General features: G+C 49.0%; 1 protein-coding gene across 1 annotated transcript; it reads left to right on the top strand.

Moving 5' to 3' along the window:
• The first annotated feature begins 24415 nt into the window (after positions 1-24415).
• On the top strand, positions 24416-26267 carry LOC147980121 (uncharacterized). Its single transcript, XM_087515487.1, has 6 exons — positions 24416-24538; positions 24622-24810; positions 24968-25185; positions 25285-25591; positions 25674-25772; positions 25842-26267. Exons 1-6 carry the CDS (start codon positions 24416-24418, stop codon positions 26265-26267), a joined length of 1362 nt encoding a protein of 453 aa, XP_087371613.1.
• Positions 26268-26849: the final 582 nt, after the last annotated feature.

Genomic DNA, 26849 nt, shown 5'->3' with positions numbered 1-26849 from the left:
TTGGTGAAGGATAAGCATAACAGAATTCTTATTTTTTGTTGTTGTTCATCCAAGTGATTAATTCCTTATTCCGGAGATTCTTCAAATTCTCGGTTTCAATTGTTCCATCTTTCTTTTCCGGAGTTCTGAAGTTTTCCATTTTATCTCGTCGCGAAGCTCCATCTAAATAATCGCAAGGCTTCACCTTATGTTTTCAACTTCTTTTCCCTTTTTTGATCATCCTTTTGTTACCGGAGTTCTTCATGGAGGCTTTACATGGTGGTTCATCAAGGATTTAATTCCTTCTCGAAGTGTTCATCGAGATTCTTTTTAGAGGATCTCAAGTATTCTTTATCTTGCATTTCAAAGTGCAATTCTTTCAACCTTATCATTTGAGGTGGTGTTATGCCATTCTTCATAATTTGAGTTCATGTTTCATGATTCACATGTTGTTAAGAATGAGGTATTTTAAATCCATCAACCTCTTCATTGGAGTTATCTTGTGTCATGTTTCACCTAAAGCCTTCCCTAAGGTTTGTTGCTATTTATGGTGCTTATAAATGACCCAAGTTCTTCATCTATCCTCCCGGCGAAATAAGTTTATCGTCTTCTTGTTCATATCAATCCAATCTATTGTTTTCGTTAGTGGCAAAATTTCACCTTAAGTTTTGAGATGTTTTCATAAGCCCACTACAAGCTTATTCTTTTCGTTGTTGATTTCCCAACAACCCTGTGCAATCCTCCCTTTCAAGGATGTTTTCCAAGCCCATTTGTGCTAGAAGTTTTCTTTTTCTTCTCCGTTCTTTTGTTCCGACGATCTACCTTTTATTCCTTGATCCGGAGGCATTGTGATGTTGCTCAATTCAACCCATCTTATTGTTTTGTCAGAATCGTGTTTCATGCTTATCTATTTAACCGGAGTATTGTGTTATCTACTCAAGTTCCTTCATGTTATCAAGTCTTGCATCTCTTCTCAACCGGAGTGCTATACGAATTGTTCTTCCTTGTTTTCTTTTTTTTTTCTAACGGAGTGTTTTCTACTTTGTGCATCTTCGTTGTTTTCTTTTCTCAAATGGCTAAACCTTTTCAAGGTTCTTTGGTCTCACTCGTTTGTCAAAGAAGCAACTTAGTTTTACCGCTGCTCTTCCTCTTCTTTTTCCCTCCGATGCCATTCTAGATCTCGGGACGAGATCCTCTCGTAGTGGTGGAGTGTTGTGACGCCCCGAGTCCGATGCGCCAGGTGTCTTCCAGTTATTCGCTGTCGTTGCCATGTCATTTGCTTGCGTGTTGCATCTTATCATATCATCTTGTGCATTGCATCATCATGTTTTAAAAACTTGCATCTGTCCCGGTCTCCTCGTTCCTTCCGTTGTCCGTTCTGAGCCCAGACACACTTGCATGCGCCCGTGGCATGTCCGAAATATTATTTTATAAGTGGCCGGAAAATGTTCTCGGATTGGGTTGAAAGTTGGCGTGTGGTCTTATTATAGTGTAGATAGACCGCCTGTCAAGTTTCATCGCATTCGGAGTTCGTTTGATAGCTCAACCGTTAAACTATAGCGGCATTATAGCCGGTCTAACGTCGGACGTTTTTGGTCTCCGGAAATCGTGCCGGGCTGCATCTCTCCCCTCTCCTCTCAGACCAACCCGCTCTCCACAGTCCACTATCTACCGCCAGGCCCAACCTAACCTCTCTCGTCAGCCCGCGGCCCTCCTCCCGCGCGCGTCCGAAATCGGTCCCGGACCCGACCCGGACAGTCGTCACCGTTGGATCCGTAACATCCCCAAACATCTACAAAATATCACCGTTTCCTTATTTGGGCTACCTAAGCTACTTTTCCCGTCCGTTCCATTATGATCGGAGGGACCTTATACCCCCTAAACCTATCCGGCTTGCTATATATAGTGGCAACCCTAGACTAATCCCTAGATTTTAGCCCGTATGTCCCATCCATCCCATCATGCGCCGCCACCCACTCAAATCTCTCGGGATCCATTCCCCAACCCAAGCAGCCTCCGACCCCCTCCTGGTTTTCAGCGCAGCCGCACCTGATCCCCTCTCCTCCCTCCATGGAGTCGTCATAGCCGGCGAACCCAGCCACCAGGATCGGCCTCCTCCCTGTCCTTCCTCCTCCTTCCCGATGTTTCTTCCCCTCTAACCTCTCTCTCCCTCCCGTTCCTCTCGCAGGAGCTCGCCGCCGCTGCCGTGGATTTGGAGCAGCGCCGCCATCGAGCTTAGTCCGCGGCCGCCGTTGCCCGGATCCAGCGATGGCCGACCTGTTTCACACGTTTCTCTGCCCGCCGGACCTCCCTGCGTGCTGCTCCCGTCCCAGGCCGCCAAGCCACGCCATGGATGCCACCACCAGGACCTTCGCCTGCGCTGCCGCCATGGATTGGATTTGGCCGGAGCGGCTCATCTGCCTCACCTCCCGTCCTCTGCTACCTTCCTCGCCCGGATCCGCGCCGTCCCGGAGTCCCCTCGCCGGAGTCCTTCTCCATGACGCTGGGCTGCACTGCCTCCGCCTTGGTGCACGTTTCCCCTGCCGCTTCCTGCTCATGGCCGCCTCCAACCTCTCCAACGGCGCCTCGACCTCGCCACCACGTCGTTGCTCCGGCCAACTCCGGCAAGCCGCCGGCCATCTGGCCACCCAGGACGCCCCTGCCTCCTTCCTCGTTGTCGCCGAGTTCCCCTGCTTCGTGCCTCTGCTCGCACCGCTGCCAGATCGAGCGAGCGAGGAGAGCGCTCGCGTTGACCCTTCCCCGATTGGACCAATGCAGACCGACCCAGCGCGCCTCCTCCCGTGCCAGATCGCAGCCCAACCGGTCCACCTCACCATCGACTGGGCCTTGGCCTTGGTGAGCGCCCCAGTGCCTAGCAGATTAGGCCCGTTCATTGTTTTTTTCCTGCCTGCGAATTTAGCTATTTATCCAGAGTTTGCTGTTTTACAGAAAAGACCCTCATGTTCATGCATTTAATATCTCACAAACCGTGCATCGGATTAAAATAAGTTATATATGAAACTTGTTTAGAATTTTGTGTAGATTAATAATTTGCCACTTTCATCCATGTCTAAAATGTTTAAAATGTTGTTTGTTTAAATTTGCTTAAATAACTTGCTAAAATGCTTTAATTCATAACTAATTAACCGTAGCTCGGTTTTAAATAATCTTTATATGTAATTTGGGTAGAAAAATGCATAGTTTAACATGGTGGCATCACTTTGCATGTTTAACAACTATAAAATAAGGTTTAGGGCAGAACAGTACCAAACCTAATATATGCATATGAGGATTTTCCGGAATTGTTGTTCGTTGTTTCCGGCCTCATTTAAACTTTCCTAGATTAGATAGTTTCATCATGCTTCACCTCTTGCCATGCTAACAACATTTAACCTTGTTGGGTACATAAAAGAGAGAGAACTAAATAAGTCATGTGGTGTTTTCTTCAATATGCAACTCCGTTGCATAATGAGCTCCACTTAATTTGTAGGATTGGTTGTGCACTTTCCCATGCCATGCATATTAAAACCGGACATGCATCATACTTGATTGTGCATCATGCCATGTTATGTGGTGGTTGTTTACTATGTTGTGTGCTCCTTTCCGGTGTTGCTTCTTCGGGTTGGATCCGGTAATGTCGCGTTTGTGAGGACCCGTTCTACTACGTCCGTTTGTCTTCTTCATGAACTCGTTCTTCTTCCTTGCGGGATTTCAGGCTAGATGACCATACTCTCGAAATCACTCTATCTTTGCTTGCTAGTTGCTCGCTCTTTTGCTATGCCTATGCCGCGATACCTACCACTTGCTTATCATGCCTCCCATATTGTTGAGCCAAGCCTCTAACCCACCTTGTCCTAGCAAACCATTGTTTGGCCATGTTACCGCTTTGCTCAGCCCCTCTTATAGTGTTGTTAGTTGCAGGTGAAGTTTGGAGCTTGTTCCATGTTTGGAACATGGATATTTTGTTGGGATATCACAATATCTATTATTTAATTAATGCATCTATATACTTGGTAAAGGGTGGAAGGCTCGGCCTTATGCCTGGTGTTTTGTTCCACTCTTGCCGCCCTAGTTTCCGTCATATCGGTGTTATGTCCCGGATTTTGCGTTCCTTACACGGTTGGGTTATAATGAGAACCCCTTGACAGTTCACCTTGAATAAAACTCCTCCAGCAATGCCCAACATTGGTTTTACCATTCGCCACCTAGCCTCTTTTTCCGTTGGGTTCCGCGGACTCAAGGGTCATCTTTATTTAACCCCCCCCTGGGCTAGTGCTCCTCTGAGTGTTGGTCCGACCGAGTAGACTGCGGGGCCACCTCGGGGCAACTTGAGGGTTGGTTTTACTCGTAGGATGTCTCATCTGAGTGTGCCCTGAGAACGGGATATGTGCAGCTCCTATCGGGATTTGTCAGCACATTCGGGCGGTGTTGCTGGACTTGTTTTACCATTGTCGAGGATGTCTTGTAACCGGGATGCTGAGTCTGATCGGATTGTCTTGGGAGAAGGAATTTCCTTCGTTGACCGTGAGAGCTTGTGATGGGCTAAGTTGGGACACCCCTGCAGGGATTTGAACTTTCGAAAGCCGTGCCCGCGGTTATGGGTAGATGGGAATTTGTTAATGTCCGGTTGTAGAAAACCTAAAGTTGATCTTAATTAAAATACACCAACCGCGTGTGTTACCGTGACGGTCTCTTCTCGGCGGAGTCTGGGAAGCGAATATGGTGTTGGAGTTATGCTTGACATAGGTTGTTCTAGGATCACTTCTTGATCATAGTTGTTCGACCGTGCTTTTGCCTTCTCTTCTCGCTCTCATTTGCGTATGTTAGCCACCATATATGCTAGTCGCTTGCTGCAGCTCCACCTCATACCTTTTACCCTTCCTATAAGCTTAAATAGTCTTGATCGCGAGGGTGTGAGATTGCTGAGTCCCCGTGACTCACAGATGCTTTCCAAACCAGCTTGCAGGTGCCGACGATACCGTGCAGGTGACGCAACCAAGCTCAAGGAGGAGCTCTTTGAAGATCTTGTCCTTTGTGTTGTTTCGTTCTAGTCGATCAGTAGTGGAGCCCAGTTGGGGTCGATCGGGGATCTGTGTAGCATTTGGGGTAGTCTTCTTTTATTTTGGCTCCGTAGTCGGGCCTTGATTGTAACTGGTTGATGTAATACTTTATTCATGTATTGTGTGAAGTGGCGATTGTAAGCCAACTATGTATCTCTTTCCCTTATGTATTACATGGGTTGTGTGAAGATTACCTCACTTGTGACATTGCTTTCAATGCGGTTATGCCTCTAAGTCGTGCTTCGACATGTGGGAGATATAGCCGCATCGAGGGCGTTACAGTATATCAACAAGTACATGACTTGTTTGTGGGACTATGCATTGTATGATGACTGTCCTAAAAGGTCCCTAGTCGCAAGGGCTGTGTGGACACGCAGCTGACTAGACTAGCATATGACACGGTAGATGGCTCGGTCTCACTAGCCGTTGAGCATTGGATGTTAACCGGATAATATTGACTTGGAAAGGTCTGGTCGGATCCAACATAGTCGGATCCGAGTCGAGATAAGGTCCTTTTTAGTCGGACAGACCCAACTGTGAGACGCAGTGATATGTCATCTGTGAGTCTCTAGTGGAACATATGTTCTATGTCGTAAGACCTGAGCTGACGCATGTACTTGGGATGGTGAAAGACTTGGTTTGGGCCGACCAAACACTACTCCGTGACTGGGTAGTTACAAAGGTAGGTTTTCGGGCTTGTCCAGACCCATGCTGCGAGACATGGTCGAGCAAGATGGGATTTGCCCCACCGATCAGGAGAGATATACTCTGGGCCCCTCGTGTGATCCGACCAGGATAAGCATGGCCATGCGACAGGGATTATGAGATAATCCGGTTTGGTTTGGCATCATTGGAACGAGAAAGAGGTCGGGTTAGCACAAGGATTACAGACTTGCCTTGAGCCTGACAATATATATCGTGTGGCAAAGGGAATGAAAGTGTGATGTACAGGTTCGCCAACCGGCTTCATAGTCTGCTTGGTGGTCGGCACGCCTTGCTAGAGGCCACTACCAACCAATCAGGTGGAGGTGATCCGACCTGCGACCAAGCCAACTTGAACCTAAGGGGTCGCGCGCTTAAGAGAAGGAACCTGTGAGGCCTGATCTGACTCCACTAGTTAGATGTGATCCTACTCAGCCTCGGACCCCGGTCGAACAGCTTTTGGGCTTTTATGATCCGTGCGAGGCCCAGGTGTTGAGCCCGCGACGGATGCCTATATGTAGTGGAGGTGCGGCACACTTATTGAGTTGATCGCTTCGGTGCCGTTGTTAGGGCTTTTGCATGTGTTGTAACTAGCCACCTCCACTCGTCATCGGTTGTGTGATCGGACCTAGCAGTCCGCCGCACGACGTTCCTCCTGCACGCGCGGATACCGTTAGAGGTGGTGCACTTGCGCCGCTCTGGCGAACCTGTTCGCGGGATTCGATCAGCTACGTGGGAGATCGACGAGGAGGAGACGACTCCGGAGACGCGCTGCCCCAAATCTACTTCCACTGCATGGTAACGATCCATGATCCATCTCTGTAGCATGTTCCTAGATGTTCTTTGGGTAGAAAATTTTTAATTTGCAGTCGACACACCGTACCGTAGAACCCAACAAATTTAACCATAAATAACATGCAAGTATCACTATTAGATCAGTAGTTTAAATGTAAATATTACATCCGAGATAATCGAATGTTCAACCTTAGTGGTTGTAGAAACCTTAGTAGCACCCTAGGTCATGAGTTCGACTCCTAGTAGAAGCGGGTTTAAATAGGTCTCGGAAAAAATTATGGAATAAAGGATTGTAGGTGGTTGCTCTATAGTAGATAGTAAAAAATGGATGTTCAACAAGTTTTTCAAATTCAACGATCGAGTCAGAATCGACACAAGTCATCCCACACACTGTTGCCCTTGGGCTTCATCCAATAATGTACTCCCTCCGGTCAGTTTTAGTCTGCATATAAGTTGTGCCCGAAGTCAAAGTATCTATACTTTGACCAAATTTATATAAAAAAGTATCAACATTCACGATGCCAAATCAATATTGTTAGATTCCTTATGAAATATAGTTTCATAGTATATATATTTAGTATTGTAGATGTTCATATTTTTATATATTGTCAAAGTTTGCAAAAAAAAAAAAAAACTGACTTACACAAATCTATACGCGAAGTAAAAAAGACCGGAGGAAATATGAGTGTAGGACAAATATGAGTGTTTCGAGGGTCTGTGTTGAAGATGACCTTACTGACTGCCTTTGTTCTAGTTCTCGTGAGGTGCTAGATTTGTGGCATGGATGTTTAGGCAGGCACCCAGTTTCTGCAAAACAACGACGGCTGATTAATTGATGTAGTACGATCTAAGCGCCAATGTGTTTGCCGACGGGGACGACTCTTGAATAGCTGCCAAATTAAGGTGCTTAACGTATCTATGCTATGACAGTCATCAATAGTATGAACCATCCGGACTGTGTGCTACCAATATCACGTGAAGAAAAGGACAGGGGTGATTAACATTGTAGGGGCCTGGGAGCCTCGAATTGGCCGGGAACAGTGAATGAACCTGGACTTTGGTCCAGTGACACACCTTTGTTTTGGTTCGGACAGTGACTAGGATGGTTATTTTCATCGTCCTGCCCTTGCCGGAATTAGGGATGGCAATGGATACCCACGTACCCTGCGGGTAAAAACCCATCGGGTAGAATGTGTACGGGTATGGGATCATGTAACCCATACCCACATACCCATGTACCCATATAAAATCTATATGAACTCAAAATTATCTCTACACTTTATCATGAATTTGTGAACTCAAAATATACGATTGTGTGATGATGTTTTGATGTGTTGTTGTTTACGAGAAAGTGATGTTGTTTATTAAATATGATGTTGTTTAAAAGTGTGTTGTTGTTGTTGTTGGTGTTGTTGTTATAATCTATTCTTGTTTATAAATTATAATTATATGTTGTTTTTATGACTATGAGTAGTTCAAACTGATGCTTTGCAAACATGGGTAATTTTACCTATGGGTACCCATATACACTGTCGGGTAACGGGTATGGGAAAAAATATTATACCCATTGATGGGTATGGGTAAGGGTGATAGGTAAGCTCAGAGGGGATGGGTAAGGGTATGGGGTGGCTCCACCCGTACCCAAACCCTGCGGGTGCCATCCCTAGCCGGAATTGTCAAAATATACTGATTTTTTTGTCTCGACATGCATTTATTAAAAAGAAAAGAATTGCTCAGTTAATAACCAACCGAGAATCAAATTGTCCAGTTAATTATGAAGAGACGGTCCAGTCTTTGTTTCTGTGTCTATAGGTTGGATCCTTTCGATCTACGGGTCTCTTCATCCGTGACGGTTGCTGTTCTGGCACGCTAGTCATATGAGGCCTTAGCACAATTTCTTCCCGACTGTTTACTACAATAAAGTTTATCCGGCTCCGATGAGGGTGGGGCGTTGACGGTGGCGCGCCTTCTGCTCGCTCCAGTGCTTGTAGTCATCGCTAGGTGATCTACGGATCTGAATGCGTTCTTTACTTTTGGTTTTCTTTGTACTATCTTAACAACTACTGAATACATCGGAAGTTTTCTTCGTAATTCTTTTTATGAAGAACCAGGCGAAAACCATCACAACGCTGAGCGGTATACATAAGAAACCACACACACACCACTCCAAAGAGGGCATCGTCGTCATCACTTCTCCCCTGAAGGCGGCATTGTCATCCCTAAAATCTGAGAAAACGACGCCGACTTCGCCATTGGCAATCGTCGACTCAACCCACACTATAGCAGACGTGTGAGGCTGCATGGAGATCTGCACAAAAGCTCAGCCACCTGCGGCCAGACAACACATCTCTGACTCTGGCTGAGAACTCTGAGGACAAATCCAGGCATAGCAGGTGCCAAGGAAGATTACTATATGGGCCACCTGCAATTAGTCATCGTACACCATAGGGCCCGCTGCCGCAACTTCGACCCCATAGCAACAAACAAACGAGGCAGTACTGTGGACACGCCAGAGAAAAGTCGACTACCACAACCTTTGCCGCGTCACCGACATCGCTCCCACCATCATCGTTGCCACAGAAGTCCGGACGCCACAACCGTCGCAAACCACGGTCAATATACCGGGTTTGGAATGTGACGTAGTCCATCGCAGATTGGATGACCTAGAGTTACTGGCATGTGGGGCCTTAAGTCATCTAACATTACGTCGGCCAATCTAAGCTCATCGTAGTCGATCTCTTTTGATTTACATCACTTTTATAGGAATTCTATGTGATAGTATTTTATAGATTTTTTAACCCTTTAATTTGCAATTTATACAAGATTAAATTCTATCCTTTAAGGGGAAAAGAAACATTAGCTCACTCTAAAAGAAAATTCTAATATGTAAACCGATTGATATATCCTTTTCTATTTATATTCATAGAATTTGAGATGCATACTGTCGGTGTCAAAACCGGAGGATCTCGGGTAGGGGGTCCCGAACTGTGCGTCTAGGCGGATGGTAACAGGAGGCAGGGGACACGAAGTTTTACCCAGGTTCGGGCCCTCTTGATGGAGGTAAAACCCTACGTCCTGCTTGATTAGTATTGATGATATGGGTAGTACAAGAGTAGATCTACCACGAGATCAGAGAGGCTAAACCCTATAAGCTAGCCTATGGTATGATTGTATGTTGTCCTACGGACTAAAACCCTCCGGTTTATATAGACACCGGAGGGGACTAGGGTTACACATGGTCGGTTACAAAGGAGGAGATATACATATCCGTATTGCCTAGCTTGCCTTCCACGCTAAGTAGAGTCCCATCCGGACACGAGATGAAGTCTTCAATCTTGTATCTTCATAGTCCAACAGTCCGGCCAAAGGGTATAGTCCGGCTATCTGGAGACCCCCTAATCCAGGACTCCCTTAGTAGCCCCCGAACCAGGGTTCAATGCCGATGAGTCCGGCGCGCAGTGTTGTCTTCGGCATTGCAAGACGGGTTCTTCTCCAACTTTCAAGTGTTCGTAAGCAGTGTTCGGCTCCATAAATGTTGAACCTCTTGGCTTCTGTGCCCAATAAGGGCTTTCTCCCATGCGTCGAACGAATACGAGGCGCCAGGGCGTTTTTATCTTCACCCCCTAGCCAGATAAATAAATTGTCTATTAAAGGAATGGGGATTCTTAGATCCGATCCACACCATCCTCCCCCAGTGAGAATTCATCAGAGCGTGCTTCGAAAAGATCCATTCCAGCATGGCCGACCTCCGCAGCTCCTCCTCCCGCCCCCGTAGCCCTAAGCCCGGTGATTGGGAGAGGTGTTCAGTCCCGCACAGTCGATTAGTCGAGCTGTACACTAAGGGATTTCTCCCTCCGGCGTATATGGTGCCCGTTCGAGCCGGGCTCGCCACCTACAATAGCGGAGCGCAAGCGGAGAGCCTTCCTTGTCCCTCCATGGGAGAACGGGTCTGCCTTCTTCCTTATTTACTAAGGGGACTCGGATTTCCAATTCATCCGTTCCTCCGCGGGCTCCTGGAGTTCTACGACCTCCAATTACACAATCTCACCCCTGCCTCCATTCTACATATCGCCGGCTATGTTGCTCTCTGCGAGTTGTTCCTGGGCTGCGAGGCTCACTTCGAGCTGTGGAAAAGGTTATTCTGCCTTGTCCCTCGCACATAGAGGGAATCACTTTATCAAGTGGGCGGAGCTGAAATATGGCGCATCGCCGATACCGGACACCTGTCCGGTACCCCGAAGAAGCCGTCCGAAGACTGGCCTTCAGAATGGTTCTACATGGAGGACGTCCCCCTTCCGGACCCTGTTCGGCGGGGTCTTCCTGAGTTCAACAATGCTCCTCTGAAGAAGCGCCGAAGTTGGCACCCACGGAGCCCCCAGGCGGAAGACAACGGAGAATTCCTTTATATGATGAACCGGATCAAAGCACTGGCTCAATTAAGATTGACAATAATCGAAGTTATGTCGATTTGCATAATGCGGGGAGTGCAGCCACTTCAATATCATGGGCACCCCTTGTGGTGTTATAATGGGGCGGATGACGCCACCCGCTGCGGGCGTAAGGGTCCGGACAATGCTGCCGCTCTAGCGAAGATTCTGTCCGAACTGTTCAAGGGTGAGGAGGAGGAGTTCACCCGTATCAAGCCACGGGATGGATTCTCCATGTACAATCCTCCAAGCTGGGTAAGTTATATCCCCCTGCTCTCATTTTTCCCGCATTCTTTGTCGTAAGTATTCACCTTGACACTTTGCGGCAGGAACTGCGAAAAGCCATAAAGGAGGTCAGCAGCCCTTCTCCACAACCGAAGGACCCTAACCGGGCCCTCGACTCCGGACTCGAAGAAGATTCGGTTATATCCGTGGAGCTGATAGACCGGCAGTTCTATCAGTTAAGCTGCGACGATGCCATGGTGGCCATTACGGTCGACTATCCCGGACTACTCCCTGCATCACACGTAAGAAAAACCAAAAATCCCAACTCCAAAACTAGGATCCCCTTTTAGACACTTCACCCACCATATACACATGGCATTTTACAGGGAAGGCATCCGGGACGCCCTGCCGAACCCGCGGCAACGCGCCAACAGGAGGCACCGAGGCCGGGTAGGCCAAAAAGGAAGGCGGTCAGGACGGAGACACCGGCGCAAAGGTATAACAAATTCCGCTCCGTGGTTATCGTCTTTTTTGAAATATAATGACGCCCTCGTTTCTTTAACAGAAAAAACACTCGCCGGAATATGTCCGGCGATGTTACTAATCATGCTTCCACCAGCCAGGCGCCAAGACCGGACATAGAGGCGGAAGCCGATATGGGGCAGGCGTCGGATAATCCCCCTACAGAGGATGCGGATAGATTATCCGCTACAAACTCAGAAGTGGAAAGCGCCATGAATCATAGGCGCCGCCGGGCCGTACTCCGCGATGCTTGTTTCTCACCAGAGGCGTTCGACGCCTTCAATTCTGGAGAGGCGTACCTCCGTGCTGCTCAAGATGGTCTAGCCAGAGCCACGGATCAGTATGTAAAGGATGTACAAGTGAGTAAATCTGATGATTTATATGTATCAGTAGCCCCTGAGACTTGAAGCAGTTAGCAGAACTGATTTAAGGATCATCTTTAATGTGCAGGTTCTTACAGAGAAGAATACTAGGCTGTCCCAAGAGCTGGAGGAATGCAAGACCCAACTGGGGGCCGCTCTTGCCGCATTGCAGGAACAGAAAAAGCCTCCCGCTGGTAACATTTACTTTAAAGAATGGTGGTTACCATATAGTGTGTGGCGTGTCTGCAGATCTAACAATTGATTTTGCAGATGAGTCCGGAGAAAGTCCGGGGGACCAGCATGTTATGCGACAGCTAGAGGCTAGCAAACGCTTGCTGACTAAGATTATGCTGGAGAAAAACAATCTTCAATACGCCAACATTAAGCTGAACGTGGAACTAAAAGACGTTCGGGGCCAGCTTGCGGACTCCGAGAAGGAGAATAAGAGGCTTCGTCGTGGCATTTTTAGTAAGTGTTTGAACGAATCCTTTTTATAGGAATTCGGCGAAGAAGCTGTCTAACAGCGTTATGTCTGTAGGTATGCTGACGGGTCGTCCCGCGGAGGAAATTCCCGGGTCTGTGGGTGATCTTCTGTCTGAGCTGTCACATCTGCACGAACAAGTTCGGCAGGTGATGCAGGGCGTTGCCCAGGCCTTGTGGCCGTTCATCTCCCTGCTAGAAGGCGTTGCAGAGCTTGCGGAGAAGCTGAAGGGAGCACGGCGGCGCTTCCGTTTATGGAAGATATCAGCCTGCCAACAGGGTGCCAGAGAAGCCTGGGCCATGGTGAAGACGCGGTATACCAAGGCAGACCCAAATCACATGGCCGAGGTCGGACCTGTGGGGCCCGACAGAAAAGAGATCCCCGTTAGCTTAGTTTATGGGCAAGTAGAATTAGCCGCAAAGTATTCTCAACAGGATTGTAAGCTGGACCGCCTGTTGGATGGTATAGAGGAGGAATTTAGTCAGTCCGCATGACTATGTAATTAAAGTGACATGTATAATGCCTTCTAGTCGGATTGTAGATCATTTTTCATTGCGGACCTTTTCGCTTCAACTTCCGGGCCCGATAGTCTGGAGTGAAACCGAATACCCGCTCAGTTATATAAAACCGGGGTATGCGTGGAGACCAGGCGTAGGGGTCATTAGTGCTTTATCAGACAAGTGCCCAACTAGTTATGTTATATTACATGGGTAGTAAGAAACATCTTCCAGGGAGAATAGTTCCGTTAAGGGTTCCTTTCCCTGGGTAAGCATGCCCTAAAGTGCATGTCCGGACTGCGATAAGAAACGCAGAAAAAGCATCTGGGGGCAGATATGGACAATAAATAAAAATCATCTTTTGTTCACCGACCGAATATTCCCTTAAGAACGCTAGCTTTCGGCTTCACCCAGTCTGAGGTACACATCCGGCTGACCCGGCAGTAACAGTCGCAGAGGTGCTCCCCTTATGCCCTAGCTGAATTAATGGGAACGTAGGGCATAAATACAAGAGCCAGGCAACCTAGCTTGGCCAAAACTTAAGTCATATCGATGCATATAATGGTGAAAAAAGGTACATGCGGAAGTATAACACATGTGTTGGGTGTGAGGCCCAGATTAATAATTTAAGCTTCTGTGAAAGAAGCCCCCAGGTATGAAGAGTGCGGCTAGCGCATCTATAATGTACAAGTGAGGCACAAGGTGACCCTTGAAGGCCTAGAGGAATAATAAGAGAAAGAAAGAAAGGGAAATAAGACAGATGATGTATATGCAAAAAATGGACAAAGGGAGGGGACTGACATAGAGTCCGGTGCTAGGCGTAGAATCTTCAGAGCCTGGTTGCATTCCATGGGTTCGGCTCGAGTCGACTAGTCGATGCATCTCGCAGTCGGTACGCTCCATCGGTCAGAACTTGGTCAATAATGAAGGGACCTTCCCATTTGGGCTCGAACTTGTTCTTTTTCTTATCCGGCAGGCGTAGAACTAGTTCACCAACGTTATAAGTTTTGGCCCGTACTTCTCTGCTTTGGTATCTGCGAGCCTGTTGCTGATAAAATGCGGAACGGGCTTTGGCTATGTCGCGCTCCTCCTCCAAGGTGCCCAGACTGTCCTGCCAATCGAGCTCGACTTCTCTTTCTTCATACATGCGCACTCGAGGTGAGTCATGAATTATGTTGCAGGGCAAGACTGCCTCTGCGCCGTACACCATAAAGAACGGTGTATGTCCGGTACTACGATTCGGCGTGGTCCGCAGCCCCCAGAGTACGGAGTCGAGCTCCTCTACCCAGTGCGTGTCAGACTCCATTAAGGAACGCACTAATCTGGGTTTAATGCTGCTCATTATAAGACCGTTTGCTCGCTCGACTTGACCGTTGGTTTGTGGGTGATAGACTGAAGCACAATCGAGCTTGATGCCCATTTTGCTGCACCAGAGTTTTACCTCGTCGGCTGTGAAGTTCGTGCTATTGTCAGTGATGATGCTTTGGGGGACGCCATAATGGTGTACAACCCCGAATATGAAGTCTATCACCGGTCCGGATTCGGCTGTTTTAACAGGTTTGGCCTCTATCCATTTGGTGAATTTATCCACCATGACCAGTAAGTATTTTTTCTTGTGGGTTCCCCCTTTAAGGGGTCCAACCATGTCAAGCCCCCAGACTGCAAAGGGCCATGTAATGGGGATTTTTTGGAGGGCGGTGGGTGGCATGTGGCTTTGATTTGCAAAGAGATGGCAACCGGCGCAACGTTGGACCAAGTCTTGTGCGTCTGCCCGGGCTGTTGGCCAATAGAATCCTGTGCGGAAGGCCTTGCTTGCAAGGGGCCGGGCTGCGGCGTGATGACCGCCGAGTCCGGCGTGAATATCTGCCAAAAGATTCCGCCCTTCCTCTTCAGAGATGCACCTTTGAAGGACTCCGATAGTGCTTTTTTGTACAATTCTCCCTCACGGACCCTGTAGGCCTTGGATCGCCGCACTATGCAGCGTGCCTCATTTTGGTCCTCCGGAAGTTCTTGTCTAGTTAGGTTGGCCAGGAATGGTTCTGTCCATGGGGTAATAATGGCCATTATTACGTGGGCTGAAGGTGTTATTTCGGTGGCAGAGACTCCAATTGTGTCAGAGTATTCGGTATCGGGCATTTTGGCCGGGTCCGGACTATTGTTACCGGTGTCTCCTTCCCATACTACGGATGGCTTGAACAACCTTTCCAGAAATATGTTGGGGGGAACCGTATCGCGTTTTGCGCCGATGCGGGCGAGGACATCCGCCGCCTGATTGTTCTCTCGAGCCACATGGTGAAACTCGAGCCCCTCGAACCGAGCTGACATTTTTAGGACGGCGTTTTGATAGGCCGCCATTTTCGGATCCTTGGCGTCAAAGTCTCCATTTATTTGGGATATTGCAAGGTTTGAATCCCCACGCACCTCCAGGCGTTGAATGCCCATGGAGACTGCCATCCGAAGACCATGCAACAGAGCTTCGTATTCGGCTGCATTGTTGGAGTTTGTATACAATATTTGTAGTACGTACTGAACGGTATCCCCGGTTGGGGATGTCAGGACGACGCCAGCCCCTAGACCGGCCAGCATTTTAGAACCGTCGAAGTGCATGATCCAGTTGGAGTATGCGCCGTACTCTTTAGGGAGTTCGACCTCCGTCCATTCGGCGACGAAGTTGGCCAATACTTGCGATTTAATGGCTCATCGGGGTTTGTATGTTATGTCGAACGGGAGGAGCTCAATGGCCCATTTGGCAATCCGGCCCGTAGCGTCGTGGTTGTTTATAATATCAGTAAGTGGCACTTCCGAGGCTACCATAATCGAACACTCTTGAAAGTAGTGTCGTAACTTCCGGGACGCCATGAATACCGCATAGGCTATCTTTTGATAATGTGGGTACCATGATTTGCATGGAGTGAGGACAGTGGATACATAGTATACCGGCTTTTGAAGAGGGAATTTATGTCCGGCAGCTTCTCGTTCGACGACGAGCACTGCGCTTACAACTTGATGAGTTGCCGCAATGTACAATAGCATTGGTTCGCCAATGTTTGGCGCGGCCAGGATTGGGTTGGTTGCCAAAATGGCCTTTATTTCTTCCAATCCGGCTGTGGCAGCGTCCGTCCACTCGAAGTGTTCGGTGCATTGAAGAAGGAGATAAAGGGGTAAAGCTTTTTCTCCTAAGCGGGAGATAAAGCGGCTTAGAGCCGCCATGCATCCAGTTAACTTCTGGATTTGTTTGAGGTCTGTTGGTGTAGCCAATTGTGACAAAGCTCGGATTTTGGCCGGATTAGCTTCGATACCTCTACTCGAGACAATGAAACCCAGGAGCTTTCCGGCTGGTACGCCGAAAACGCATTTTTCCGGATTGAGCTTGATGTCGTATGTTCGGAGGTTGTCGAATGTGAGCCTCAAGTCGTCTATCAAAGAGTCGATGTGTTTGGTTTTAACAACCACATCGTCTACGTATGCCTCTACTGTTTTGCCGATTTGTTTCTCCAGACATGTCTGAATCATGCGCTGATATGTTGCGCCTGCGTTCTTGAGCCCAAAAGGCATTGTGTTAAAACAGAAGGGACCGTATGGTGTGATGAATGCCGTTGCGGCTTGGTCGGACTCCGCCATCTTGATTTGGTGGTAACCGGAGTATGCGTCGAGGAAACACAATGACTCGTGTCCTGCGGTAGCATCAATGATTTGATCGATGCGTGGGAGGGGGAAGGGATCCTTTGGGAAAGCTTTGTTGAGTTCTTTGAAATCGACACAAAGGCGCCAGGATTTGTCCTTCTTTGGTACCATCACCAGGTTTGCTAGCCAGTCCGGGTGTTTTATTTCTTTGATGAATCCGGCCTCCAATAACTTGGCTAGTTCCTCTCCCATGGCCTGTCTCTTAGGTTCGGAGAAATGCCGAAGAGCTTGCTTGACCGGCTTGAATCCCTTTAGGATATTGAGGCTATGCTCGGCCAGCCTGCGTGGGATTCCTGGTATGTCTGAGGGATGCCAGGCGAATATGTCCCAGTTGTCGCGCAGGAACTCTCGTAGTGTGGCATCCACAGCGGGGCTTAGCTGTGCCCCGATGGAGGCTGTTTTTGTAGGGTCCGTTGGGTGGACTTGGAATTTGACTATTTCATCCGCTGGTTTAACAGAGGTGGACTTGGATCTCTTGTCGAGTATCACGTCGTCCCTATCCACTGTGGAGCGTAGCGTGGTTAATTCCTCGGCCGAGAGGGCTTCGGATAATGCCTCGAGGGCTAATGCGGCTGTTTTGTTTTCGGCGCGGAGTGCTCTGTCCGGATCGCCGGCGATAGTGATGATTCCGTTGGGCCCGGGCATTTTGAGCTTCATGTACCCGTAATGGGGTACGGCTTGGAAGATTGTGAATGCCTCCCGTCCAAAAAGAGCGTGATAACCACTGCTGAACGGGGCCACTTGGAATGTAATTTCTTTGGACCTGTAATTATCCGCGTGCCGAATACCACATCTAGTGTGATTTTCCCAGCACAACGTGCTTCCCGACTGGGGATGATTCCTCTAAAGGTTGTGCTACTTTGCTCAATGCGGTTCAAGTCTATTTCCATCTTTTGAAGAGTTTCCTCATAGATGAGGTTTAATCCGCCGCCGCCATCCATGAGTACTTTGGTGAGTCGAAAGCTGTCCACGATTGGACTAAGGACCAGTGCGGCTGGTGCTCGGGCTGTTCGGAATTTAGGTTCGTCATTGGCATTGAAGGTAATAGCCGTGTCACTCCATGGATTTATTGACGCTACGTGGCAGATTTCGGCCATGCTGCGGAGTGTCCGCTTGCGTCTATTATTTCATGCGAAGGTCTCAAAGACTGTTAACACCGTGTTGTTATCCACGGGATGGTGCTCTGTGGTATTTGGGAGAAGTAGATCCTCACCACTTTTGGCCACCTGCCGGAGTATCCAACATGCTCTAAGGCTGTGCGTTGGTATTGTGTCCACTGTACTATGAATTTTGCAGGGTCCGTTGAGCCATCCTTCCAGTATGGTTCCATACCCTGTAGAGGGTTTTTGTTTTTTGGTAGTTGACCCGGGTGTATTGTGATAATGCACCCTTTTGTTTCGGACTGGGTTTGTATTCAGGGCCGGATTATCCCAAAAGTTGATTTTGGTTTTCCAGGCACTTTCCATCGCATAGTACTTTCATACTATGGACGCCAAGTCAGCGAAGTGTGTTATCTCACGACAATTTATGGCGTTAAGGATTCCCTTGTCCGTGCAATTATTGCAGAAAAATAGGATTGCGTCTTCCTCACGACAGTCCTTAACATTGTTCATCGCAAGGAGGAATCTGGCCCAATAGTGATGTACTGTTTCCTGGGGCTCTTGCCTGACGTGGGAAAGATCGCCTATGTTTGGGTGGGTGGGTGGAATTGAATCCGAACCCTCACCTGATCTGGGATCCAGGGGCCGAGGAATTTCCAATTTTGGAAGTTCTGGTTCCAGGGTGTGACCCGATAATCCTGGTCCGCTGCCTGACTCTAAGTTCAGGGATTGGATGTTGTCCTCCCGCGAATGGGCGTCCGTCTCAGAGAGCTCGGGAATCCGGACATAGTTGGTCCTCAAGATGGAGGAAAGGTCGCTGCATTGTTCCTCCACCACTGCAATATGATGGGTGACCGATGGAGAGTTAATCTCCCTTTGATCGGGTTTAAGCCCGATCCGATCATAGTCTGTAGCGACTCCCAAGGCGACGATGCGATCTAAGAGCTCGTTTAAGGAGGCGAGCTCCATTGGATCCATCTGTTCAGCGAGTGCCGATTTGACGCGGAGGCTGTTTTCGATGACCCGAGAAGTCATCGTCGGCGCGGCGGCCGAACAGGCGGTCATGATGAAACCGCCTAGCCGGAGAGTTTGGCCGACAACCAAAGCTCCCCTGACAGTAGTACCATCTTTAAAGACGAGACGAGACATCCTTCCTTTTGGCGACGACACAGAGGAACTCTCAATGAAAGCACCAATGTCGGTGTCAAAACCGGCGGATCTCGGGTAGGGGGTCCCGAACTGTGCGTCTAGGCGGATGGTAATAGGAGGCAGGGGACACGAAGTTTTACCCAGGTTCGGGCCCTCTTGATGGAGGTAAAACCCTACGTCCTGCTTGATTAATATTGATGATATGGGTAGTACATGAGTAGACCTACCACGAGATCAGAGAGGCTAAACCCTAGAAGCTAGCCTATGGTATGATTGTATGTTGTCCTACGGACTAAAACCCTCCAGTTTATATAGACACCGGAGGGGGCTAGGGTTACACAAGGTCGGTTACAAAGGAGGAGATATACATAGCCGTATTGCCTAGCTTGCCTTCCACGCTAAGTAGAGTCCCATCCGGACACAAGACGAAGTCTTCAATCTTGTATCTTCATAGTCCAACAGTCTGGCCAAAGGATATAGTCCGGCTGTCCGGAGACCCCCCTAATCCAGGACTCCCTCACATACCATATCACTTTCTATAAATTTCATTTTCTATGATACTCATTTCATATGAACGGAAGGAGATCTTAGCCTATTATTTCTAGTTTTAAGAAATGGAAACACGGAAAATTGGCAACAATATGTAGGCCGAATGATGAAAGGGTAGAGAAAATATGGCAATACTGCTAAGGGAAACTCTAATGGGATTCACCAAAACGAATGTCCTCAAATGTTCACAGACACGTCAAAAAGTGTCTACAGACAGCGGAGCAGGAGGCTGCCGTCCAACCATATCCATCAAATGTTCATCCCTTATGACCCCCCGCTCCCCACACATCCCCTGCTGCCCCCACACAAAAGATTTTCAAGGGGTGGGTTCATCCTCCCCTTATCCCCAATCATATTTACCCACCTGACTCATTATGTTACATAGAACTATTTGCGTAGGTTGAGCATTGCTCACAGAAAAAACAGGTTTGTGGTGGAGTCCGAGGCGGAATCAATGTTTTTGAGTCGATGAGTCGACGGGTCGCTCGGGGGGGGGGGGGGGGCGACTCTAGACTAGTCGTGACTAGTCTAGACTCATGTTCGACGAGTCGACATGGCGACAAGTGGACATGAGTTAAGCAGCAGGCAGTCAGGGGAGGAGCACAAGTGCACAGCAGCAGCAACAACCAGGGGAGGAGGGGAGGAGCACACCACCAGCAGCAATAACCAGGGCCAACTAAGAGATGGGCCACTAGTTAGGCACTTCCATGTGGCCCAAAAGCCCATCTAGTAGCTATATACTCCTCCCGTGACCTAATCCACCATCCACACTCCCTCCTCCCTCACCATAGTCGCCACACATTCTGCTGCCACTCTCTTGCCACCAGTCCACCACTCCTCCTCCCAGTGATGGATCTCTCAACTCCTCGGCAGCAGCTCTCTTGCCACCGCTCCTCCTCCCAGCCCGCTCCTCTTGCCGCTTCAGCTTCAGCAGCAGCAATAGCGCGGCGGAGAGGGCGTAGCAGCAGCGAGGCAGCACAGCAGCATCACGGCGACGGGAGAGTGCTCTAGATCCAGCGCTGCCTCGAGTCGTTCGACCCAAAAACCGCGACTAGTTGTGAGTCGCTCGACTCATCCCAGGAGTAGAGTCGAGAGGCTGAGTCGGCCCTGGAACTGCGACTCGTCGACTAGTCATCGACTAGTCGAGCGACTCGAAATCCATGGGCTGAATTGGCGTGTCCGGTGGCTGCTCGAACCTTCCCAAGTTTGAGGATGACTAGTGGTTGGGGCGCCACCCTGTGGCGCCGCTTGAGATGAAGTTGTGCGTACATTTTCATTTGAAAAGAATACATAGGGTCCTCGCCTCCGGTACAAAAACATCTCAAAAGAAAAGATCTCACTTTCATCTAAAAAGTAAAAAAAATACCACCGCAGCCTACTAGCGAGTGCCACTTTGCATAACCCTCCATTTAAAAAATAACAAAGGTCCTCACCTCCATCTAAAAAGAAAAAAACACATTTATAAAATAATCCATACCTTCATCTAAAAAATTTCCAAAATATTTCTCAATGCGGCCAACCAGCTTGCGCCACATGGCATAGTTGGTTGGCTGCCCTTCATGCGTAGCTTAATGTGTTCCATTTGTGGGAACTTGAACGCCCGAACTAGTTCATGTAAATTTTCCCCGTTGGATGGCAACAAGTGACGGGGCACACTAGTCACATTTGCAGACAATTTGATGACTTTGTGTTTTTTTAGAAAATGAGGATGACCCCCGGCCTCTGCATCAGAAAGATGCATGCGGCAATTTTATTGATTATTCTCGAGGACCTTACAAAGTAGAATAGCAATATCCTGAATCCGCCATTTTGGCAACATCTGCCGCTACTTCTATCCAGATGATGAAAGGGTGCAAGCCGGGAAACATACTCAGTCCTCTTACCTAAGCCTAACATCTAAAGCCGGAGGCCCCGACCGAGCCATCTACCGGGTCAGGGGCATAAACCGGTCCAATGCACTCATATTTGCCGTCGCCGCCATCTTCCACTGGCCCATCTTCAGAGCAGATTGAGGTGTCAACCTTGGCAGGTCCTCCGCCGTCGACACCACCATGATGCCAAATGTCGACATCCACCTACACGAGCCTTGGAAGGTCCTCCGCTATGGACACCACCATGACGCCAAACGACGACCTCCACCTACGTGAGTCCATCTCCAAGCAAGGGACGTAGATCCATGCTAGGATAGGTCCACACCACCACCGTCGCCCACCACCCACAAGCGCCACCCAACCCTAAGGTTCCCAAAGCGGCACCTTCAAGAAGGGAACGACGCCGTGAGCGCCACTGTCGCCCAACAAAGTTAGGGCTTTCACCCGGAAGACCTAGGGGAAGGGGAAGTGAGGAGATCAGTCCATACCGACGCCTCCAAGGAGGGGAACGATGCCCTAGGCATCGCCGTCGGCACGGTCGACCATGGCCGGCCAGGGATTTCACATGAACTAGATCCCCGCCACTAGCAGCGCCTATACAGAACCGGCGACCAAGAAAAGCGCAGCCCGACCAGGCTGGCCCGCACGCCGAACAAGGGAGGAGGGGAGGCGCCAGATCGCGCGCACCGACTGTCGCGGAAGCTGTCGCCAGCCGCCAACAAACACCGGTCCCGCCGCCCGCGCGGCCATGACGCCAGATCGACCACCCGCACGGCTGCTCGCCGGAGCCTGCCGTGCCTCGCCAAAGGAGCCGCCGCTCCAGATCCGGGACTCCCCACGCAGGGGCAGAGCAGCCGAGACCCCACCGCCACCATCCTTAGCGCCCCGGGCTTGTCCGACGGCTGCCTCAGGCGGCGGTGAGGAGGTGGGGCGAGGTGAGGATGGGGCTGCGGAGGCGCGGCTAGGGTTCCCCCGCCGCCGCCAGGGGAAGCAACGCGGGGGTGGCGAGAGGGAAGATTGGCCAGGGGATGACTTCGTGTGGTTGCCCTGAACAAACTACAGTGCACAAGACAACACAACGCGTTCTAGAATGTATGCATGCAGTTCTCCGAAGATTTCAGAGATGCCTATCACATCACTAAACCAGTGAACCAGATGCCTTGATCATTCTTTCTTCATTTTTGTCAGTCTAAAAACAGTGAAAAACAGTGCAAACATCTATAGCGAGCATGTAGCTTTCTCATCACCTGGTGGAAAAATTTCGTGTTTTGACCCTTTTGTCAAACAAAATCGAGATCTGACCCCAGTTTGAAACTTTTTCGAGATTTGACCCTTTCCCCTACTGCCACGAGGCACGACGGTAGGATCATACAGCCTACCGTCGAGACCTGCGGTGGTAGCAAACTTGTCCACGTCAGCAACGATAACGGCCTCCGTGCCCCCTCCGTCACACCCTACCGCCGCTCCACCCGGCGATAGGATGTCTGAACCTACCGCCGGAGTCTCTGGCAGTAGGGTGTGGGCATATATAAACCGCGGGCCGGCCACCCCCACCCCTTCTCCCCCACCCAGCCGCCCCCACCACGAAGAACAGAGCAGTTGCTCCAACTCGCCCTCTCTCATCCCCTCCACTCCCCCTCTCTGATCTTCTTCATTTCTTGACGGATTTTGCGGATCGAGATGGCCCCGAAGAAAGAAAAGTAAGATCTTTCAATCCATCCAATAATTTTTAATCAAACACCTTTCGATTTGTCGCATTATTCGATTCAAATCTCTCCTATTTGAATTTTTTTAACCCCAGGATTGATTTAGGTTGATTCTAGATGTTATATTGTGTTAGATATGAACTATATTGAATAGTTGGTATGGTTGTGTTAAGATGAACCCTAGTTCATAATTGATTTGAATGGTTTATTTTGATATGATGGATGATGAATGTTCCTATGCTATGATGCAAGTATTGGATGTAGTGTATGATGAATATTGGAGATGAATATTTGATATATTTGTTATATGTAGTGTATGAATCCTCAAGATGAACCCTAGTTCATTTTTTTTGTTTTTTAACAAAAAATGAGATTATGCATGCTGGATGTTGTTGGAGAAATATGTGTTATGATGCATTTGAACCATGGTGATTGCATCTTCATAAAAGTATTTTATTTAGTTCTTGATATATGTATTGTATTTAGTTCATGTTCATAATAATCTTGATATATGATTATTCAAAGATTGAACTCATAGGTTCTGTTGGATGTGATTAATTTTTGTTCTGCATCGATATGTTTCGTAGTTAATGTTGAACCCTAGTTCATGTTGAAAAATCTTTTGATATGCTCATGCAATTCTTTTAGGAGGCCACCTCTTGCGGACGACATCGGTACGAAGTACACAATGCTTGACCCTAGGTTCGACAAGCGTCACCGTGCCCATTTCATTGAGAATGGAGTGGTAATTACCATTTTAAACCAAATCTTTCGAATTGATGAAAACAAGTTGCTAACTATTATGTCCATGCTAATTATGCTTTGGTTATTGATTTTCACAGATGCTGCCGCCACTGCGGATGAGGGCTCACAAGACGACGGTTAAGATGGAGTACGATGATCGGTATGCATTGTTCTTCAGGAGAGCCCGACTATTGGGTTTCGTCCTGCAGTTCAAGCGTAAGCCGCCAACGCTCGTTCACTCAGCTCTCACGGCTTTGATCGACCGGTGGCGGCCAGAGACGCACATCTTTCATCTTCCATGTGGGGAGATGACCGTGACCCTCGAGGATTGGGCGATGATTACGACACTACCGCTCGAGGGTCGTGCTCGCACAGGAAGAGTGGAGAGGGAGAACTGGCACGAGAGGGTTATCAGCCTCATCAGCGACTGCCCCCCCGGCTAAGAGAAATCGGACTTCCGACATACCGTTGTCATGGCTCCTCGAGCACCGGAGCAAGTGCCCGGAAGACCGAGCCCCGGGTGGTGGAGCAGTACGCCAGGGCCTACCTGTGGTACATTCTCATGGAGGTAGTGTTTCCGGACTACTCCGGGAACTCTGCCCTATGGATGTATCTCGACTTCCTAAAGGACTGGGATGCGGGGTACAACTGGGGGGCCGCCGGACTCGCCTACCTATACCGTTCAGTAAGTGAATATCACTTTCTTTCTAATATCAGACGCGTGCTGCTTTACATTTTGACATCTTATCATCTGAACATGGTTTGTAGCTTGACGATGCGACCCAGAGAGCGAAAGTCACGTCCGGTATGTGTGGATGTGTATGGGGTCTCTCCATTTGGATGTGGGAGCGAATCCCGGTGGGCCGTCCGGAGAAGCTGCGCTCGCGTGCATGGACGGACTATGGCCAAGATGACGAAGATGATCGGAACCCGACCGTCGCATACGCTTGGGACGTGGTGCGTGTCTACAGGGCGAATCGAAGGCCTTGTACAAGGTCTTTAGCAACGAGCTTGATGCTCTCACGCCTTTCCAGGTATAAGAACTACATTTTCACTTGAGCTTACCATTGTTTTGATAACACTTTCACTTGATCCTAACATTGTTTGGTTATAGGTTACTTGGCGAACGTATACTGATGATCGAGAGTGGGGGTTCAAGCTGAACAACACGTGCAAGCAGGACCGGCCTCTCTTCCGGTGCATCGTGCCCATGATTTGTGTCTATGCCGTGGAGTACCACTTGCCACAGCGTGTTGCCGCACAATTTGGTAAGGCGCAATACACACCACCAGCCGACATCGTCCGCGATACCGGTGGCTACGACCTACACCTATGAGTACCACAAGCCGTCCTCATCGATTCTAAGTTCTTGTTTTGATGCTTTAAATTCATAAAAGAAGGGTGTTTTACATTCTTTCTTATGCATTACAGGATGAGTAGGCAGAAGAATCAATCAATCACGGATTGGGAAGCCGAACATGCGAGATACGTGAAGCAATGGAACGAGTGGAAAGTACGCAAAGACACGGAGAGGAGAGTGATTGACTGGGACGCGTACGAGGATCACATGCTGTGGTACGATGATGGCATCAAGCATCGTCTGTGTCTGAGGCCCCAGTGGACAACAGCAGATGCCGAAGACCTGTTCGATGACACCTCAGAGAATGAAGCCTACAACGAGAGCATCAGACAGCTTCAAGGCGGGTTTAGGGAGTACGTACCCCTCATGAACAGAGTGGTATGTTGTTTTTACCTCTTTTGAACCGACGGTTGGATGAAATCAGCTTTTCGTGCTATTGACTCATTTTATTACTTTGCAGTCTTCGGAGCTGAACAAAAGCATATTTCATGCCTCTGATGCGCTTAGTGCTGTCCCTGGGACTCAAGCTAGTGAGAACAAGTTGGGGGAAACTGTGAAGGTAATACGGAGTTCATTTTTGTTATCATTGGACATTCGAGAAGTTCATATTGTTTCGTTATCATTGCAGAAATACGTCAACAAAGCACGCCGGCTTGTGGGCCTGCTTGGGTGCGCTACAAACACCGAGGATGTTTTTCCTCCTGCACCGATGCGTAGCCTCGCTTCATCGAGCCATGCAGCCTCGTCATCTAGGGCGGTTCAAGATGACGAGGAGGAGAGCGATGACGATGATGATGCAGAGGAAGATGAAGAAGAGGGCGCAGAAGAAGAACATGGTGAGGAAGAGGACAATGAGGAGGAGGAGTACGATGATGACGATGGACCTCCAGCAACTCAGCCAACCCAGCGTGAGAAGAGGAATGTGCCGAAGAAGGATTGGAAGAGTCCATCCCCGTTTCAGAAAGCACGTCCTACGGCCCGCAAGAAGACGGCGGCCGAGAAGCGATCCAAGGATAACGAGGACCGAAAGTCGAAGAGGGGATGGAAGGACTGAAGTTACTGCCGTGTCGTTGAACTAAAAACTTGCATATTTGCTTCGTGAACCATATGAATTTGCTCGTGAAATTGTTTCGTTAATTTGCTATGTATAACTTATTTGCTATGTATCGAACCTACCTTATTTATGGATTTTCTATGTATCGAACCTACCTTATTTATAGATTTGTGGTGTGTGCATCATATATCATACATTGTGTGCTTCATATGTCATACATATGCTGTTTAAATGTTGTCTGCCAAAAATTGAAGACAAAAGAAGTTAGAAGGTGCAAAAAATGCACACTGGGCCACCCTACCGCCACACACAAAGGCGGTAGGTCTGCACACCCTACCGCCGTCAGACCCGGCGGTAGGATGCCCCCCACGCCCCCCTTCTGTGACCAAAAAATCGAGCAGCGCAGCGATAGGGTTGCACACCCTACCACCAGGGCGCTCGGCAGTAGGATCCTACCGCCCAGGACCTCGGGGGTAGGGTGTGCAACCCTACCACTGCGCTGCTCGATTTTTTGGTCACAGAAGGGGGCGTGGGGGGGGGGGGGGGGGGGGAGGGGGAGGCATCCTACCGCCGGGTCTGATG

This window comes from Triticum urartu, chromosome 3A (genome assembly GCF_056163025.1).
Source record: "Triticum urartu cultivar PI428250 chromosome 3A, HENAU_Tu73, whole genome shotgun sequence".
NCBI classification, from domain to species: domain Eukaryota; kingdom Viridiplantae; phylum Streptophyta; class Magnoliopsida; order Poales; family Poaceae; genus Triticum; species Triticum urartu.
The sequence above is the reverse complement of the archived record's forward strand: the minus strand, read 5'-3'. Positions and strand labels throughout refer to the sequence as shown.